This window comes from Oreochromis niloticus, linkage group LG22 (genome assembly GCF_001858045.2).
Source record: "Oreochromis niloticus isolate F11D_XX linkage group LG22, O_niloticus_UMD_NMBU, whole genome shotgun sequence".
In the NCBI taxonomy this organism is placed as follows: domain Eukaryota; kingdom Metazoa; phylum Chordata; class Actinopteri; order Cichliformes; family Cichlidae; genus Oreochromis; species Oreochromis niloticus.
The window spans coordinates 7,781,497-7,799,664 of record NC_031985.2 but is presented as its reverse complement, the minus strand read 5'-3'; the positions used below and the strand labels follow the sequence as shown (position 1 = coordinate 7,799,664).

Below are 18,168 nucleotides of genomic sequence, written 5' to 3'. Positions count from 1 at the left end.
CTCCATCAGTTAGCTGGTCCAGCCAGCAGCCCACAACCAGGCTCCACCATCAGCCAGCAGGTCTAGTCAGCAGGCCACACAGCCAGGCTCTACCATCAGCCAACAGGCCACAACCAGGCTCCACCATCAGTTAGCTGGTCCAGCCAGCAGACCACAACCAGGCTCTAATATCAGCCAGCAGACCACAGCCAGGCTCCACTATCACCTAGCAGGCCACAACCAGGCTCTACCACAGGTCAACCGGGTCTATCTGTCAGTCAGCATGTTATCATCAGTAGCCTTTTTCCCTTCATAGCTTTTATTGACACCTTTTTGTCTACATGAGGTGCAGGAACAGTCTGTGGAGCGAGAGAAACCATACTCCTCTCAAAGGGAACAAGGTGGGATTTTACATCTTTTAGAAGCTTCTCAAAAGTGATCATCAGCAGAGATCTCATTTCAACTGATTTAACTGATTTATTCATTCCATATCACTGGTTTATTTCCCAATCCTCTCACCCCCCAAAGAGATTGGGCACTAAGAGAAATCAGTCTGTAAACCTACAAAAAAAAATCTGTGAAAAGAAAATGTTTTATTGTTCTTCTGCTTCTTTTATCTGGAAATGTGCAACCTAATCCCGGTCCAGATTGCAAATGCTTAAGTACTCCTTGTGATTTTAAAGCCTGAACAGGTCTTGGTATCACTCATTTTAATGTCGGAAGTCTTTTCCCAAACTTGATTTTGTGAAAATTTGGATGAAAGAGTTAGATACTGATATTCTTATATTATCAGAAACCTGGCTTACTAAATCTCTTACTGACAAAGACATTGCAATAACGGGCTATAATCTTTTCCGTTGCAACCGCCCCAGAAAGGGTGGCGGTGTTGCAATTTATGTAAAAAGCAAATTCAATGTTACTGTCGATTCATTGGTATTGGTTTGTAAACAGTTTGAACTTCTTGCCCTCAAGCTCCAACTTTTCAAGGGCTATTTTATTACCATTGTGGGCTGTTATAGACCCCCCTCGGCTAGTAGTGAGGCTTTAGTTTCACTTAGTGAAAAACTATCTACTTTAGATTTTAATGAAATTGTGCTGGCCGGAGATTTCAACTGGAACTGGTTGTCCTCTGCCTCAGACAGTTTTAAATTCACGTGTGATTCATATAATCTCACACAACTAATTTACAGCACAACTCATCCAAATCTTAAATGCCCAGAAAAGTCATCACTTATTGATTTTTTTTTAAGTAATATGCCGTATAAATATTCTCACACTGGGGTTTTCGCAAATGATATCAGTGACCACTGTTTGGTAGCTGTAGTCAGACAATCGAAGCTCCCAAAATCAAGGCCACAAATAGTTTTTAAACGAGATTTTAAGCATTTCTTTGAGCAAGCTTTCTTTCGTGATTTATGGGACTATAACTGGAGTAGAATCTACCTGATAACTGATCTTGAGCTGGCATGGAATTATTTTTATGATACTTTTATTAAAATTATAAATAAACATGCCCCCATGCGCAAATTTAGAGTAAAATGAAGAAACAACCCTTGTTTTTCTCCTCAGTTCTCCAGTCTAATCAAAAAAAGGGATGCTGCCTGGGCCAGAAAAACTAAATCCGAAGCAGATTGGCTGATTTTTAGACAGCTCAGAAACTGTTCAACTTCCTTAATTAAAAAGGCCAAATCAGAATTCTATCTTTCAAATACTACTAAACATTTGAACAAGCCTAAAAAATTCTGGAAAATAATAAAATCTTCTTATGGGGACATAACTACAAATGAGATGCCAACTTTTGTTGTAAAAGACTCCTGCACTTTAACAGAGAAATGTGACATTCTAAACAGCTTTAATGAGCATTTTGTTTCTTCAGGATCTCTATTTAAATCTTTAAATCCAGATTTAAAACAGCATAATCAACAGGAGGCTCTCTCTGCAACTGCTCAAACTAAATCTGTGGTCCAACCCTTCAGTTTTTCTCCGATAAATGTTGTTGAGGTCCATAGGGCTTTAAATCTGTTGGATCTAAATAAATCTGCAGGACCAGATCAACTTGATCCCCAGTTTTGGCTGCAGATTTTATAGCAGAACCAATAACTTACATTTTTAATCTTAGCCTCTCGAACAGTGAGATCCCTGTAATATTGAAATCTGCCTATGTTCTCCCTTTGCTGAAAGGAGGTGATCCTTCAGATGTTAATAACTACAGGCCCATATCTAAATTGTGTGTTCTAGCAAAAGTTCTAGAAAAGTTCATTAGTGAACAACTGAAAGACTTTTTGGACACAAATTCAGTTCTTTCCCAACATCAGCCAGGATTCAGAAAACAACACAGCACAATAACTGCTGCTATTAAAGTGGTTAATGACATCGTTGATTCAATGGACTGCAAAAAATACTGTGCTGCTCTTTTTCTTGACTTGTCAAAGGCTTTTGATACAGTTGACCATGCTATTTTATTAAATAGACTAAATAATATTGGTCTATCTGTAAATGCTGTAAGTTGGTTTTCAAATTACTTGTCAGCAAGAAAACAGTGTGTCCATGCTGCTGGGTCTAAGGAGCTTGGAAAGAAAAGCGTCTGGACTTCTTTAAGTTGCTTGAAGACGTTTCACCTCTCATCCGAGAAGCTTCTTCAGTTCTAAGGATCAAATGGTGGAGAGTCCCAGATTTAAACCCAGTGGGAGTTTCCCCCCAAAGAGGGACAAAAGGACCCCCTGATGATCCTCTACCTAATCACATGAGCCAAGGTGTGAAAGCGGGTATGGGTCCCAATCAGCCAAGGTTTCGGGTGAGCTCATTGTTAAACCTGGCCCCACCCTATCATGTGATTTCCTGAGGTCAGATGGCCCAGACTGTGAGTGGGCGTTAAGGCGTCTGGGAAGGGATCTCAAAACTGGATTATAGATGGCAGACAATTGGTGTCGTAAATCACCGCCTCTGTTCAAAGATGGTCGCTCACAGTGGACATAAATGGCTTCTTTCACTCCTCTTTCAAACCATCTGTCTTCTCTGTCCAAAATGTAAACGTTGGCATCCTTGAAAGAGTGACCTTTGTCCTTTAGATGCAGATGAACTGCTGAGTCTTGTCCCTGTCCAAAACGTTCACATTTCTTTCCAAGCTCCTTAGACTACAATGACCTGGATGACTGAGAACCTTCACATGCTGCTGGGTCTTCTTCCTCTTCCTCCCAGTATCCAAAGGAGTTCCACAGGGCTCCATATTAGGGCCATTGCTATTTTCTCTTTACATAAACAACCTTTGTGATAATTTGTCAAATGCAGCATTTCATCTTTATGCAGATGATACAATTATTTATTTTTCATCCCCTTCAGTAGCACAAGGTCTTCAGGTCAGAGGCTACTGGTGGTCCCACGTACTAGGTTTAAAACACGTGGGGATCGGGCTTTTCAGGCACTGGCACCTAGGCTGTGGAACTCCCTGCCGTTGTCTTTACGCTGTCTAGACTCTACTGACTCCTTTAAAAAGCAGCTGAAGACATTTTTATACAAACGGGCTTTTAATTAATTTTAACTTGTATGTCTGATCTTATTGTGAAGCACTTTGTGATTTTTATCTGTGAAATGTGCTATATAAATAAATTTTACTTACTTACTTACTTACACAAACCCTGCAATTTCTGCAGTCTGCCTTTGATGTCGTTCAGTCCCATTTAACTCAACTTAAGTTGGTGTTAAATCCAGAGAAATCCAAGTTGATGTTATTCTCAAATGGCAAAGAGTTGTTAGCTACGTCTCCTAAGATTAAAACAATTGAAGGAACTGAAATTGAAATGGTCACATCTTACAAGTATCTAGGGATCATTATAGATCAGAATTTGTCATTTAAGACTCGCATTCAAAGGCTTGTGTTGAAGTTAAAACTAAAACTAGGTTACTTTTTTAGAAACCAATCCTGTTTCTCCCTCCAAGTGAGAAAACATTTGATTCGTGCAACCTTTTTACCTTTATTGGATTATTGTGACCTGCTTTTTATGAATGCACCTGCCCACTACCTAAAGAGGTTGGATACTGTGTACCATTGTGCTTTACATTTTATTACTGGCTATGGAAATCGTGTACATCATTGTGTTTTGTATGCTGCAGCTAAATGTCCATCTTTGCATATTCGCAGACTCTCCCATTGGTTGATCTTTATCTATAAATCTCTCCTTGGGCTGGTTCCATCTTATTTATGTGTTTATATGTGTAAAAACCACAACCAATACAGCCTTTGTTCGCATAATATCATACAATTGATTGTCCCAAAAATCAGAACAGAATTGGGGAAAAAGGCTTTTAAATACGCTGCCCCTGCTTCCTGGAATAATCTGCAGAAGGAACTGAAATGATCAGAATTGGTTACCTTGGGAGAATTTAAGTCTGTCTTTAAGGAATGAGAGAACAACTCTTTTACTCAGTGTGATTGTTTTTAAAGTACTCTTAATTTGATCTGTTATTGTATATTTTAAATGTTATATACCTATGTGGTATGTGACTTTTGTTGCCATGATGCCAGGTCTCTCTTGGATTTTTAATTAAGATTAAGATTTTTAATCTCAATGAGATTTTTTACCTGGATAAATAAAGGACTAATAAAATAATAATTAAAAAAAAAACAGTTTTATGCTACGTCCGCACCTACACGGGTATTTTTGAAAATACAGCTGTTTCGTCCACACGTAAACGTGTTTTGAATCACCGAAAAAGGAGATTTTTTAAAACTCCTTTTTTGCGTTTATGTGTGGACGAGGAATGCAGAGTTCGTCAGGCAACGTCAAAGCTATGTGCCTTTTTTCACATCACGCTGTGTGCCACGTTTATGTAGCCGGATGGGCTACTCGCCTTTCTTTTCTCTCTTGCTCGCTCTACAGCTCTCTCGCTCTCTCCTGCCTCGCTCTTGCTGTGCAACTACGTTAATTAGGAACCCACCTGCATATTGATTACAGGGTGGTGTTTACCTGTATAAAGGGAAGCCGTTTTTTTTTTTTTTTTGGTTGGATCATTCCTCCCGAGCTTGTGACACAGCAGTAAATGCTGGCCTATTGGTTAATTTACCGATAGATCGGATCGTGTGACTGCTACAGGTAGGCCTCCTTTTGACCTCTGATTTCTCTCTAAAGTCGGTAACTAGTAGTCATATTTCTGCGGCCCGCTACAGCGCGGCTGTTTCTCTTTGCTTTACTCCAGCCGTGGTGGAGAGACGCTTGAGTTGCATCCACCATGCAGTACAGTGCCTGCAGTCTTGGGGTAAGCCGCTTATATTATAGCTGCTAGTATTTGTAAATTAGAGAAGATTAAGGTTATCTTTGCCCTTTTTTTGTTTGTATGATTTGATTGCTGCCGCACCCTCTCAGGGACCAACTGCCTGTTTTTAAGAGAAGAGTTGAGACGCCTGCCTAGCTGCTGTCTTGTCTTGCCTTGTTTTATCTTGTGTTCGGATCTGTTGTGTAGCGGCAACCTTTGGTCCTTCTTTGCCGCTTCTGCAGGACGTTAAGTTTCTGACTCGTGCTCTTGGATGCCTTCCGGTAGCAAAAATGAGGCGAATTAAAAAGGGGCAAAACATTTATTTTTCATACAAACCAAAAGGTACAAAACAAATGCCTCTGGTGGGAGCTCCGTTTACATTCCATTTATGTTGCAACAAAAAATAACATTTAAACGGCGACAGTCAGAAAACTGTTGCTCCACGTCCTGCTTGCTTACCTAACCTTTTACCCACCCCAAGGGCGTCGATTTGGCATGGACGGAAGGGATATGTCCCCACCAATATCCAACGATTATTGAACTGTCCCCACCAATAATTTGATCTCTTCGAGTAAAGAAATACAAACCCGATAGAAAGAAAAAAACGATCTGTCAACGTCTCATTCACCCAGCGGCAGTGTTGCCAACTTAGCGACTTTGTCGCTATATTTAGCGAGTTTTCAGACCCCCTTAGCGACTTTTTTTTCTAAAAAGCGACTAGCGACAAATCTGGCGACTTTTTCTGGTGTTATTGGAGACTTATTTATGACAACTTTTTGACGTGAAAACGCGTATCGCTCTTACTCTCAACAAGCAGCGGTGCTGCCATGGGCACCTCACCCGTGCCAAAGCACTCACAGGATAGTCCTCTCCCAGCTGCTCTCAGGGCAGGAGATGTTCACACCTATGCGTCCAAACGGCAAATGAATCGCGCATGAGCGAAGCCGCTGCTCCCGCACTGACTGTAACGCAATCAGTTCTTCTTTTACTGTTATGCTGTTTTGTGGATCACAAGGTTTAAAACTACTTATAAACACACACACACACTGTAACTCCACCAGAGTGCCAATTTCGGGTCACTTTTGCCGGTCCAAACCCGGATAAAGGAGCAGGGTTGAAATTGTGACATTAAAACACAATAATTACTAAAAGAAATTTAATTTGTAGTTCTAAATAAATTCTAACTGCATTTAGAACGTTTTTTACTCACTTTATGTCTCTTCCACGATGTTATTTCTCTCTCCAACAACATAGGTTACAATTACATTAGCGACCAATTATGCAAATTAGGCGATGAAGTCATTTAGCGACTTCTAGCGACTTTTAGGACAGCCAATAGCGATTTTCCTTACTGAGGAGTTGGCAACACTGCCCAGCGGTGCAGAAAGAGTTAAATTACGTTCTCTACTGGACTACCTCATGTGACAAATATGGCCAATGTGATTGGCTGTACCTTTCAGGGAGCTCTGTTTAATTTTAGCAGCGGCAAGCCTGCGCTCAGTGTTGCCAACTTAGCGACTTTGTCGCTATATTTAGCGAGTTTTCAGACCGCCTTAGCGACTTTTTTTTCTAAAAAGCGACTAGCGACAAATCTGGCGACTTTTTCTGGTGTTATTGGAAACTTATTTATGACGACTTTTTGACGTGAAAGCGCGTATTGCTTTTACTCTCAACAAGCAGCGGGTGCTGCCGTGGGCACCTCGCCCGTTCCAAAGCGCTCACGGGTGGAGGATAGTCGTCCCACAGCTGCTATCAGGGCAGGAGATGTTCACACCTATGCGTCCAAACTGCAAATGAATCACGCATGAGTGAAGCCGCTGCTCCCGCACTGACTGTAACGCAGTCAGTTCTTCTTTTACTCTTATGCTGTTTTGTGGATCACAAGGTTTAAAACTACTTATAAACACACACACACACACACACACACACACACACACACACACACACACACACACACACACACACACACACACACACACACAGTAACTCCACCAGAGTGCCTATTTCGGGTCACTTTTGCCGGTCCAAGCCCGGGTGAAGGAGCAGGGTTGGAATTGTGACATTAAAAAACAATAATTACTAAAAGAAATTTAATTTGTAGTTCTAAATAAATTCTAACTGCATTTAGGACGTTTTTTACTCACTTTATGTCTCTTCCACGATGTTATTTCTCTCTCCACCAACGTAGGTTACAATTACATTAGCATGACCAATTATGCAAATTAGGCGATGACGTCATTTAGCGACTTTTAGGACAGCCAATAGCGATTTTCCTTACTGAGGAGTTGGCAACACTGCCTGCGCTGCGAGGAGAGGAGAACAGCAGCAAAAAGGAAGAACCTGGTTGTAAGAAAGTATTTTTCAAAGAAACCTGTAAGTCACTTAAAGTCAAGTTCACTCATAAAATGTGTCCGTTATAATAATGTTACAGGCTATGCTAGGCCATACATGCCAACCCTCCCGATTTTTCCGGGAGAATCCCGAATTTCAGTGCCCCTCCCGAAAATCTCCCGGAGCCACCATTCTCCCCAATTTCTCCCGATTTTCCACCCGGACAACAAAATTGAAAAACCATATCCTAGATTGGCCCAGCCAATTCCAGTTTCCAACAATGGCTACTACTACTGCAGCTACTTGGTATTAATATTACTCTTATTACTCTTTCTGGGTCGCGAAATAAACTTTTAACATATTTTCAGGCGATAATCTAGTTGTGTAAACTTCAAATAACTTAAACATGTTATTGTTTGGCCTTTTTCAGTGTTTTATTTGTTCGTGAGTAAATCGGTTTGACTGAGATTAAAGTTATTAGATTCGATTAGATTAAATAAAACTTTATTAATCCCTCGGGAGGGTTCCTCCGGGGTTTTCACACAGCTGAATAAATGTCAAACAGAAAACTGATTAAACAGAAGTGTGAGATGGTCGAGAATCTACACAAGCGTCCGGTTATATTTTATTTTATTTAGACAGCAAGGAGCAGACGGCAGAGGTGACGTAATTATGAAGGCTAGACCCTCCAATTTCACAGTCGCTCATTTCCGGTCTACCCGGCTTTCGGAGGACCCGGCCCACTTAGACCGCGAAGGCCGGGTCCTCAGGTGGACGCAGCCTCTGAATTTGGACACCCCCGGAACAGGCCGGTGACATTTAACTTATTTTTTTCCGATAAGTAAACACTGTAAAAAAAACAAAAAAAAACCTTTGAATGTCTTCCTAATTCTCAGGTCTCAAGGTTGGCAGGTATGTGCTAGGCTTTGGCCCACATCAGTCTAAAACTGTAACCATGAAAAAAGTGTTGCCATGTCCACCAGGACAGTATAGTATAGACAGTATAGTATAGAGTCCTTCACATAGTGGACATTGAGTTGTTGTGTGGGGCACCAGTAGTCCATGTCTGTTGCTGTAACAGTAGTTCATGTTTAGAATAAAAAATCCCAGCTCACTGATTGGATCGGGGCAATAGTGCCTAAAATGTGGCATAATTTTGCTGAGAGATCTTTTACTTTGTGGTAATCTTAGATGAGTAGTTTTATGGACAAAAACCAACCAGGTTCAGTGTTCCCTCAGTGCTAATGTATCAGAGATGTTGGTGTACTATAACTGAAGTAATGTTGTTAAGTCCTTAAAGTCATATTCTTTTATTGTCATGACTGTATTTGAAGCTTTTTTAAAAATTTTTGTATGATACCTGATTTATATGGAATATGGCTGAAGTAAACTAAAGTCTAAAATCAGTCATTTGTTTAATAGTAATTTAACATTATAATTCACATATAAAACTATGAATTGTAATTTGAAATGGTTTAAAAGCATGTAGAATAGCATATGTAGGAAAGTATATTTCTCCTTTTCTTTTTTCTTTTTTTTTTTTTTTTTTTTTTTTAATATCAAGAAGCAAAGACAAAAACTAAAAAAAAAAAGGAGAGGCAGGGTTCGGTGGTTGAATCATCCGTCCCCACCAATGCCAAAACCAAATCTACACACTTGCCTGTGAGGCTCAGAGAGAAAACTAAAGCCGCACAGTGTGGAGTGAATGCAGGTGAAACCAGTGAGGGTGTGGCAGACAATCACACAGGACGGAAACTAGACACAGGTGCAGACAATCAGCGAATCAGTGGTGGGAAGTAAAGCCACAGGAGACAGGCAACACTACTTTTCACATTTCCAGACTGCAACTGGTTGACTCGACCGACTCCTCCCGTTGTGTCTTACTCCCAATAGAGATCTCAGGGGAGCAGAAGCAGCAAGCATTTATCAATATAAAAAAAATCCTTCCCTCAAAGCCTTATTTTAATTTGATAACAGTTGAATATAACATGTGGAACAACTGTATCATAAACAGTTTTATTATAGCACAACTTAAGCTCTATTTCATCATCTCATGTGTAACAGAGCTCAGGCAATTTTCACAACTTGACCGTGTGAAAAATGATCATACTGGAGAGGAGTGATGCACAGGTGGGGGCGAAATCCAGACTGAGAGAAATTTGCCCGAGTGTTTGGAATTTTTTGCTGAGGACTGTTACGCTAGTTTATATCAATCTGAACAGATTAATTGATGCTTATTTTGGATTGCAGAGTTTAGACTTGGAAGCTGGAAAGTGGAGTCAGTGTGGGAGGGTTGGGCAGCAGCCTGTATAGGTCTGATTTTCTAACAGTGCTGATTAACACTGACTAACATGACAGCAGGGAAGGAGGTGGATAGCTTTAACAGCAGGGAGTTGAGCGATGAGGAGGTATATGGGAGCAGTACAGAGGTAAATGAGCAGCAGGAGGTGGGGAGAGGAGGTGGATACTGGATGGCTAATGACAGAAAGAGAAAGAAGGAGCAGGAGGCTAGGCTGGAGGGTAGAGAGAGTAAGAGTTGGGAGGATGTGATGAAGAAGTCCAAGCTGGAATCTCTTAATCTTGTAGTGGGCTTCCAGGGTAATGGACAAAAACAACCAGAGCCCAGGTTTGTCTGATAAGGTATGCCAGAGTGTTATGGGATGGCAACCGGCTGATTGGCTGTATCTCAAACATCCAAGTGGAAAAGGCAACAAAGCTTGTGAGTGTAGGAAAAGTCAAAGTATAAAGAAGTGTGAAAGTTGGAGTGCAGAGAGTGAGTGGGAGTAAGGAGATGATAACAGGAGTCCCCTTTAGTGTTAACACAGCAGAAATAGTCTAAGCTTGCATAACTGTGGAGAACAAAAAGAATGATAAGAGGGTCAGAAAGGTGTAGGTGGAACTTAATGTTAAGGATGCAACATAAGAACTGTATTTAGTGTTTATAAAGTATAAATGTGAGGGAATGTCTCAAGACCTATAAAGTGTTTTAGTTTCTTCACCTTGCCGAAGCACGTGGAGGCAAGAGAAGGTCTTCAGGATGTGGAGATCATGAATGGAAAATGTGGGGCTGGTGTCAAACTAAAATGCTTGAACTGTGGAGGAGAAGGTAGTGCTGCCTACTGAGGATGTGAGACAATGTGAGGCTGATTTCCCACAATGGACAATCTTAAACACATTTATTTTGTTTTGGTACCTTTCACCAGAGATTCAAGTGGAGCCAGCAGGTGTTTAACAAAATAACACATTTCTGTTTCATAGCCTCACGTTAAAGTCATGTCAGTTAAATATGACGTGTGGAACAACTGCAAATTGCATTTTTCCTTAACTGTTCTCATTTCCTTTCCTTACCTGTTTTTCTTTCTCAATTTCAATACTACTTTCATGCACGTTCACTCACTCCACAACTTTTATCTTCCTCCTCTCCAGTTCTTCCATCAGTGTCTCTCCTCCAGAAGACTCCCACCTCTCCAGTCAGCTGCCACGCTACAGGTTTCTATCCTGGCAGAGCCGTGATGTTCTGGAGGAAAGATGGGGAGGAGATTCATGAAGATGTTTATCTTGGAGAAATCCTCCCCAACAATGATGAGACCTTCCAGATGAGTGCTGACCTGAGCGTATTATCGGTCTCACCTGAAGACTGGGGAAGGTACGACTGTGTGTTTCAGCTCTCTGGTGGTGAGGACATCATCACAAATCTGAATGAAAGCATTATCAGGACCAACTGGAAAGGTGAGAAAAACATATTTGAGTAATTTAGTTCGTTGATACTGTGGATTGTCTAAAATGTGAGGCTTGAATCTTTCGTCCTGGCTTCTTTTTTTCATTATTATTATTACTTTGGGAATAACCGATGGAGATCCAAGCTGGGCTGGAAAATATGTACATTCTTCGAGGCTGTTAATGAAAATATTTAGTCTGTGAATTAAAAATAAAGTTTCACTAATGTTTCATACAAAAGCCATTCCACGATCAGTGGACTAACTGAAATTGTTTTTTTTTTTTGTTTTTTTTTAACCCTCCAGCTCCTGTCAGTGTCACTGAACTCTCTGTGTGACTGAATCAACATCACGTAGACAAACACAGCACCCTACAGCCAAGGATACACGCCTCCAGTTAGACAAGTTTAGGGAACCGAAGATTCATGGTTATTTTATTAGTGATTTTTCTAAATAACAGTTCTTAAATTTCTAGTAATTTTTTATGCCATCATATGATCATTCAGTTGTTACTGAAAGAGACAAGTCAGAATCTGTAATATCCATTTCAGTCAAATTAATCTATTTCATCCATATTAACAACTTTTAGTAGTTTTCAGTTTGAGTTTTAGAGCTCAGAAACATCGAACTGTCCTGTGTGTCTCCAACACTGCCTGCTGGCCTGTGTGGGTATTAAAAAGTCGCTCTACATTTATCATGTTCTCAAGTGTCAAACCAGAGCCTGACCCACTGCTTTCAGCTGGATCAGCTGGCCAAAGGTTTTTGGCAGTGTCATGCAACTCTTTGCTTAAAGTTGTTTTATTTTCCAATAAAATGAATTTATGATTTATTTATTTTTTTCCCCAATGTTCTGAGTGTATATCTGTGTCATGAGTGTGTATCTCAATAATGATATGCAGATGAGATGCAATTATGCCCCTTCTGGCTGCCTTGATAATTATTTTATTCAACTTAATGTCAAATACGACAGCCTCGCAATCGTTTTTCAGAATTTGGTGATAATCATCAGCCAGAAAACTCAAAGCATAAAAATGTGACAGAAATCAGGGATTTTTGGGGGGATACTGACCTCTGTTTTGTTGCTCACATAAAAATGGTGTTCAGTGCATATGTGATAATTCCTTTATAAATGCAGGACAAAATGTCACATGCATGGTTAAATGTCCTCAGCACTGCTGTAGGTGAAGCCGATCATATGCATGTAATTAAGCTCTTTCCCAGAAGGCGTCACTGCTGAGCTTTCTAACAGCGGAGGCATTGATTAAAGCTCAACCGGGTAATGACACTTTGTACACACTGTACAAATGCTTACGGCAATTTTACAGCCTTTTCACTTTTCTGTTTACTGCGTGTAGTTTATAATGAGCCCATTAAAGCTGTCTGGTCTGCTGATCCAAGACCACTTTGAGGTACTTACCTCAAACATGCTTTTGGACCAGAGACTTTCTGACTCAGACTGATGGCCAAACTTTTTCCAGACTTCAGAGGAAACCAACAGCTTTTTCAGTGAGGTTAGAGATGCTGTGTGTCATATAGTGCTTGGGCTCGGGTGTTTGTTAAGACCCAGAAACATCAGCTGTTTGGGAAAATATGACATGACAGTTCTCTCTGCATGTTCTGAATGTTCTGAACTTCTGTTTCCCTGTCACAAACTGACGTGGCGAGCATAAAAGTGGACTGACTGAGGCAGACTTCCTCAGAGATATAGATGGACAGAGGTTCACCAATCACTCAAAAACTCTTTTTATAAATTCTACAGAACAATTTCAAAATTCTGTTTCTTAAAATTGTGAAGGTTTGAATATCTCATCAACTAAAGAGATCACATGGAAGAACTGAACATGATTTATTGTGATAGAGAAATTAATGTATTTAGCAAATAGACTGAGATGAACCATCATGCCAGAAGTGAATCGCAGTGGTGAGAGGATTTAGGACAAGATGCCCCCTGGAATCTAGGAGCTGTTGGTGGTAAAGATGAAAACTGAGGCTTGGATGGAGTTCAATGATTTGTAATGATATAATTCTTAATCCAAAAAGAATTCACCACGTAGTCTGTAGACTGCCCCCATCTGGCAACACAGCTCACTGCAGGCAGACGGGCAGTCTCTGGATTGGATCAGACTACAAATGTGTCACGCGCTCTGAACCATAAATTCCACTGTAGATGAAGCAGCACTAAGTGATGGAGCAGTGAACTCTTGCCAATGAGCCAACACACACCTTGTACTCAATATCCACTCCCACTACCCTCATGGTGCATATGGATCAGCGATACATCGCTGTGCTGCATTGAATGGAATATGATTTAATGCCCAAGTTTCTCTGTAAAGTAGAAATTGAGAGCACTGCCCAGTCTGTGCATTAGACCTTATCAGCTTCAGCTCACTGATCTCCAACACCCTCTTCTCCAAACAATAAACTGCTCTACAAATTCTAACATTGCATGTTTCAGTGGAGCCAGCCAATGATAAAGAACCTCTTACTCTTCAAGGGTACAAAGGTATTTCTTTGTTTTTTTCAACATGAAATTATTGCTGCAGCTAGAGGTCCATGGTGTAAATGAGGCCTAATACATTAAATGTTTCATGTACATTTTAAGTTGTTGAACCTTTTAAAGCCTGAACCATGAAATAATTGCCAAGAACTTCTGTTTTCCTTTAGATGGACCATTTAATGAACCGTTTGACAATTTATTTTAAGTAATTAAATTTTTCATTTCCATATATGACTTATTTGTATCGTATTTGCTATATCTGGCTTTATTTATTATTACTTTTTTAAAAATTGCCTAAAAATGTATCATTGTCAAGGTGATTAAAAATACAGGTAAGGCTCACACGCGGGGCTCCAAGTGAATACAGTGCATTTAATTAAACACTTAAATTTTTGTGAAATATCTAAGGTTTTCATTACGTGTCCAAGGCATTCAACTATTTCACGCTTTCCAGCCGCAGAGAGATCATTTTTCCTTCCTATATTGCTTGAAAATGGTGGTCTGCTTAATAATGTGGAACATCCTTCTTTAGTAGTTTTTCCTTTAATTGGGCTCACCTGTCAAACTAATGATCATAGGTGTCCGAGATTGATTTCAGCCATCCAAAGAGCCCTGAGAGACAATTCCATCCATGGGTTTAATTGAAAAACAACTTATTTAATCTTTATGACACTTAAACACAATTTGCATAATAATTTGGAACGCGGTGTACAAGAAAAGACTCACAATAAATCAAAACACCAATAAGAGCTTCACTAACCACAAACCAGCAATTATGATTTACTGCTGTGTCCTTATGAAATGAGCTCATGCGCGCAGGTGTGCTATTACCACCAGGTGTGTGAGCCAGAAGGGGGGAAACTGCCCTGGTCCCAACAATACATATAAACAAGCGCAACTACACACACACACACACACACACACACACACACACACACAAAGGGAAAAGGGGAAAATTGTGATGCAAACCAAAACACAACAAAATGGGAGATCACAAGGACTTGGGGGACCATTGTAATTGTGCAATTTATTGATGATGCAGAAGTCTCAAAAACTCAGAAAAAACTGTGTGTATGTAATATGAGACACTAGTTGTTAAGGAGTTAAAGAGTAACTGACACACCCCTAACCTGAGGGAGCTGAAGAGATCCTGAAAAGAAGAATGGGAAAAAATGCCCCAAAATAGGTGTGCCAAGCTTTTTTGGAATGATGAAGATGAGGTTCCGGGCCATCTTCCTCCAAGCGCTGGAGGTGCACCACACCTTTGTGCCACATGTAAGTTAGTAGGATGCCTATTGTTTCAATAATAATCATCATGGTATAATGAGGAATACAGTGTATGTTCATGTATTAAGACGTTATTTACAACACAAACATCTGTTTCAGGTCATAACAGCATGTGCCATCCTGCACAACATCTGTCTCGGTGTTGGGGATGTTGTGGCCCCAGAGGATGAGCCTGAGGATGACGTGCAAGATGAGGGGGAGGCTGGTTTGGAGGCAGGCAGTGGTGCTCTCTGGCAGAATCGGCTATCTGCTGAGGTGTCTGCCCTGGAGGAGGTACCCTTGGACCACGATTATTGTTAGCAGGCAGGTATGCTGTTTGTAGTGCATTGTTAGAATACTAGAATATTACGTGTGACATCCATATTAACAGGATTGTGTGCGCCACTTTGTCCTTGCATCTTTCTGCAAACATTTCAGCGACATGGCAGGTGTCAGTTACACCAGCCCTGCAAACCCAAGTGATGAGATGATGCGGTGGACAGTGGAAACGAGCACCCCTGAATAACTCCTGGCCACCAAGCTGGAAGATGCTCCACTCAGTAGCTGGAAACACAAACCAAGGGTCTTACTTGTGGCACCTCATTCCTGGTCCAGCAGATTGAGCAGTACTGCCTGAGACTTCCTGCTCAGCCATATAACAGGCCTAGTTAACAGTGCCTGTGCATACTGGGACATTCAGCTTGATCCTGGACTTCAGTGATGAGTCCTGGTGAATGATTGTCATGTTGTGTTTGGGTTTTTTGTGTCATTTGTGTTGCACTGATGGTATTCCCTCAGGTCACACACTGTCCTAATGCAGTTACACATAAATTGTGATGTTGTGTGTAATATGACTTACTGCTTCAAATTCAGTTGGAGTATAACAAAAGATTTTTATTCACAGGACTTTGTACATTCTGTTCATTTTTCACATTGTTTGTTCAACAATTCAAATAACAAGTGCGACTTGTATTAACAGAACTTCAATTATTTCGTCCACATTTTACATATCCTGCACAAACATAAATATGAAAACTATAAGTGTTTGTACAATGGGTCCTATTCACACTACCTTACTCATTTTTTTTTTCCACAACCTTCTCCAGTAGACATATGAGCCTGTCCATTCGCTCGGCACGTCTTTCTTCAATCTCCCTCTGTAGCCTCATGTCCTCTTTGATCAATTCCAGGACTTCATCCTCCCTGTCCCTCTTCCTCTTTTCTGGTCTTGCCCTCAGCTGGGCCTCATCCTCCTGCCGTTCCACATCCTGCCCTTGGGTGCCCACTGCTGTACTGGGCCCTGGAGTGTCCTCCTGGATGGAGGCAATTAGGACTGGAGGCCTGGTAAAAGGCCTCTGTCCTAACACCTCATCCATTGGGACAAACCAGGGCCAAGTGGCAGCAGTGATATTCCCACTCACCCCCTCACCTGATGCGGGATACTTGCAATGCTACAGGCAGAGAGAATCAAAGTGGCAGTTCACCACAACAGCAACAGTACAGGTTTACATGACTAGGTTCAAATAATTCATATTCCCATGGTACTGTACATACTTTGTATTTTTTCTTTAGGTTGTCCCATTTTTTTTCCGCCTGCAACGGGGTGATTTGGCCCGCCAGGCCCATCTGCTCCAGGATTGCCCTGATAGACGGAATATGAGAGGACATGTCAATGATGTTAATCCCTGAACAGGATCCACAGCAAAATGTGCCAACTTCAAACTACAAGAAAGGACAGGCACTCTCCATTATGCCCAACAGATTTATGCATGCATACTGGTGCTATACCTCCAACCTGCAGCGGCTGAGTTCTTGGCACCGGTGAACAGGTGTTAATTTTCACCCCGGAGTCTGATGAGCTCAGCCGTCTGCTCCTTACTCCCTGGACATTGGAGTACATTCTCTACCATCTTACACTTCTGTTTCATCATTTTTCTGTTTGACGTATTGTATAATACGTTTGCACATTCAGCTGTGTGCAGACTCCCAACTTAAATCTCAGCCAAACCGATTTTCTCAGGAACAAATACAACACTGACATAAGCCAAACAATAACATTTGTAAGTTATTTGGGTGACTTATGTGACACGTTTAACCTGAGTGGCGACAACGCGGGGGCGTTGGAACGGAGTACGCTGTTCTCGCCGGCTGGATGAGTTATCGGTAACAGATGTCTCCGAGAACGTCAGAGCACTTGCACTGCAGATATGTGATGTGTTGCCACATTGCGCAGATATTTGGAGTTTACACGGCTACATTTTTGTCTGTTGTTGTCTTAACGTTTTTTTTGGTGACCCTCACAAGGTAATATTAAAACTGACCAGTTACAAATCAGCGGGACTGTGTATTTCCAGTCACCTACGTGTGACGACTGTGGATGAATTCACTGTGACATGTACAATTACACTGCCATTGTCTTTTGCATGTTGACATTTGTGTCGGTACTTCCGAAGTAACATACATTTATGGATGTGAGTGCCCTCCGCCGCTGTTTCTGCCACGTCTGTACTTGCTGCCATCATTACAAACTGAATTGGCCGGGGTGCGCTATGCATTCTGGGATATGTTGGGCCACGAAGGATACACAGACCCATCCTTAAAATTCAGGGAAATGAAGGACGCATCTGAAGGCTGCATTTCGAGCAGCCTTTGGATTGGGACAGCCTTTGTCACGTCGCTGTGACGTAATCGGCCTTAAACTGCGGCCTTTAAGGCTGCAGACCCTGAATTGGGATACAGCCATAGTCACAGCTGCTGAAGGGTCAGTTAAGATAAATAAGGTACATTTACAGCAGCAATCTTTCATTCAGATACTTAGATTTTCTGAAATGCTCCAATTTGTCATCATTCTTTTCATTGATTGTTATAAATTGTTGGCTATTGAAGGACTTTTGAAGCACTTTTCCAAAAATATGTATGAAATTCCCATGAAAGCCATTTCATTTTGAAGCTTTTTTAAAGGCCAGACTGAGCTGGCTAATCAGCAGGAAGAAGACTGGCTGAGCTCTGCTCCTCTGCAGACCAATCCCTGTTGACTGCTGATAGCCAGTGGCTATTATCAGGCTATTATCATTGCTACAGCTATTCATAAATCAAAACATCATTTGCTTATTTATTGGAACAACAGGT

The 18,168-nt window shown here is 41.1% G+C and overlaps 1 protein-coding gene and 1 long non-coding RNA gene across 2 annotated transcripts in view; one reads left to right on the top strand and one right to left on the bottom strand.

Annotated features, from left to right (window-relative positions):
* Positions 1-12,090, top strand: part of LOC100699073 (major histocompatibility complex class I-related gene protein) — a 32,976-nt gene extending 20,886 nt beyond the window's left edge. The window contains exons 4-5 of the mRNA XM_025902451.1: positions 10,987-11,289; positions 11,583-12,090. Coding sequence (XP_025758236.1) covers positions 10,987-11,289; positions 11,583-11,614 — 335 coding nt within the window. The 3' untranslated portion in view covers positions 11,615-12,090. The remainder of the gene's footprint in view (positions 1-10,986; positions 11,290-11,582) is intronic.
* Positions 12,091-16,425: 4,335 nt separating this feature from the next.
* Positions 16,426-16,906, bottom strand: LOC112843566 (uncharacterized). Its single transcript, XR_003216003.1, has 3 exons — positions 16,828-16,906; positions 16,594-16,681; positions 16,426-16,490 (listed from the first exon to the last, which is right to left on the bottom strand). It is a non-coding gene; the product is annotated as an uncharacterized LOC112843566 (long non-coding RNA).
* Positions 16,907-18,168: the final 1,262 nt, after the last annotated feature.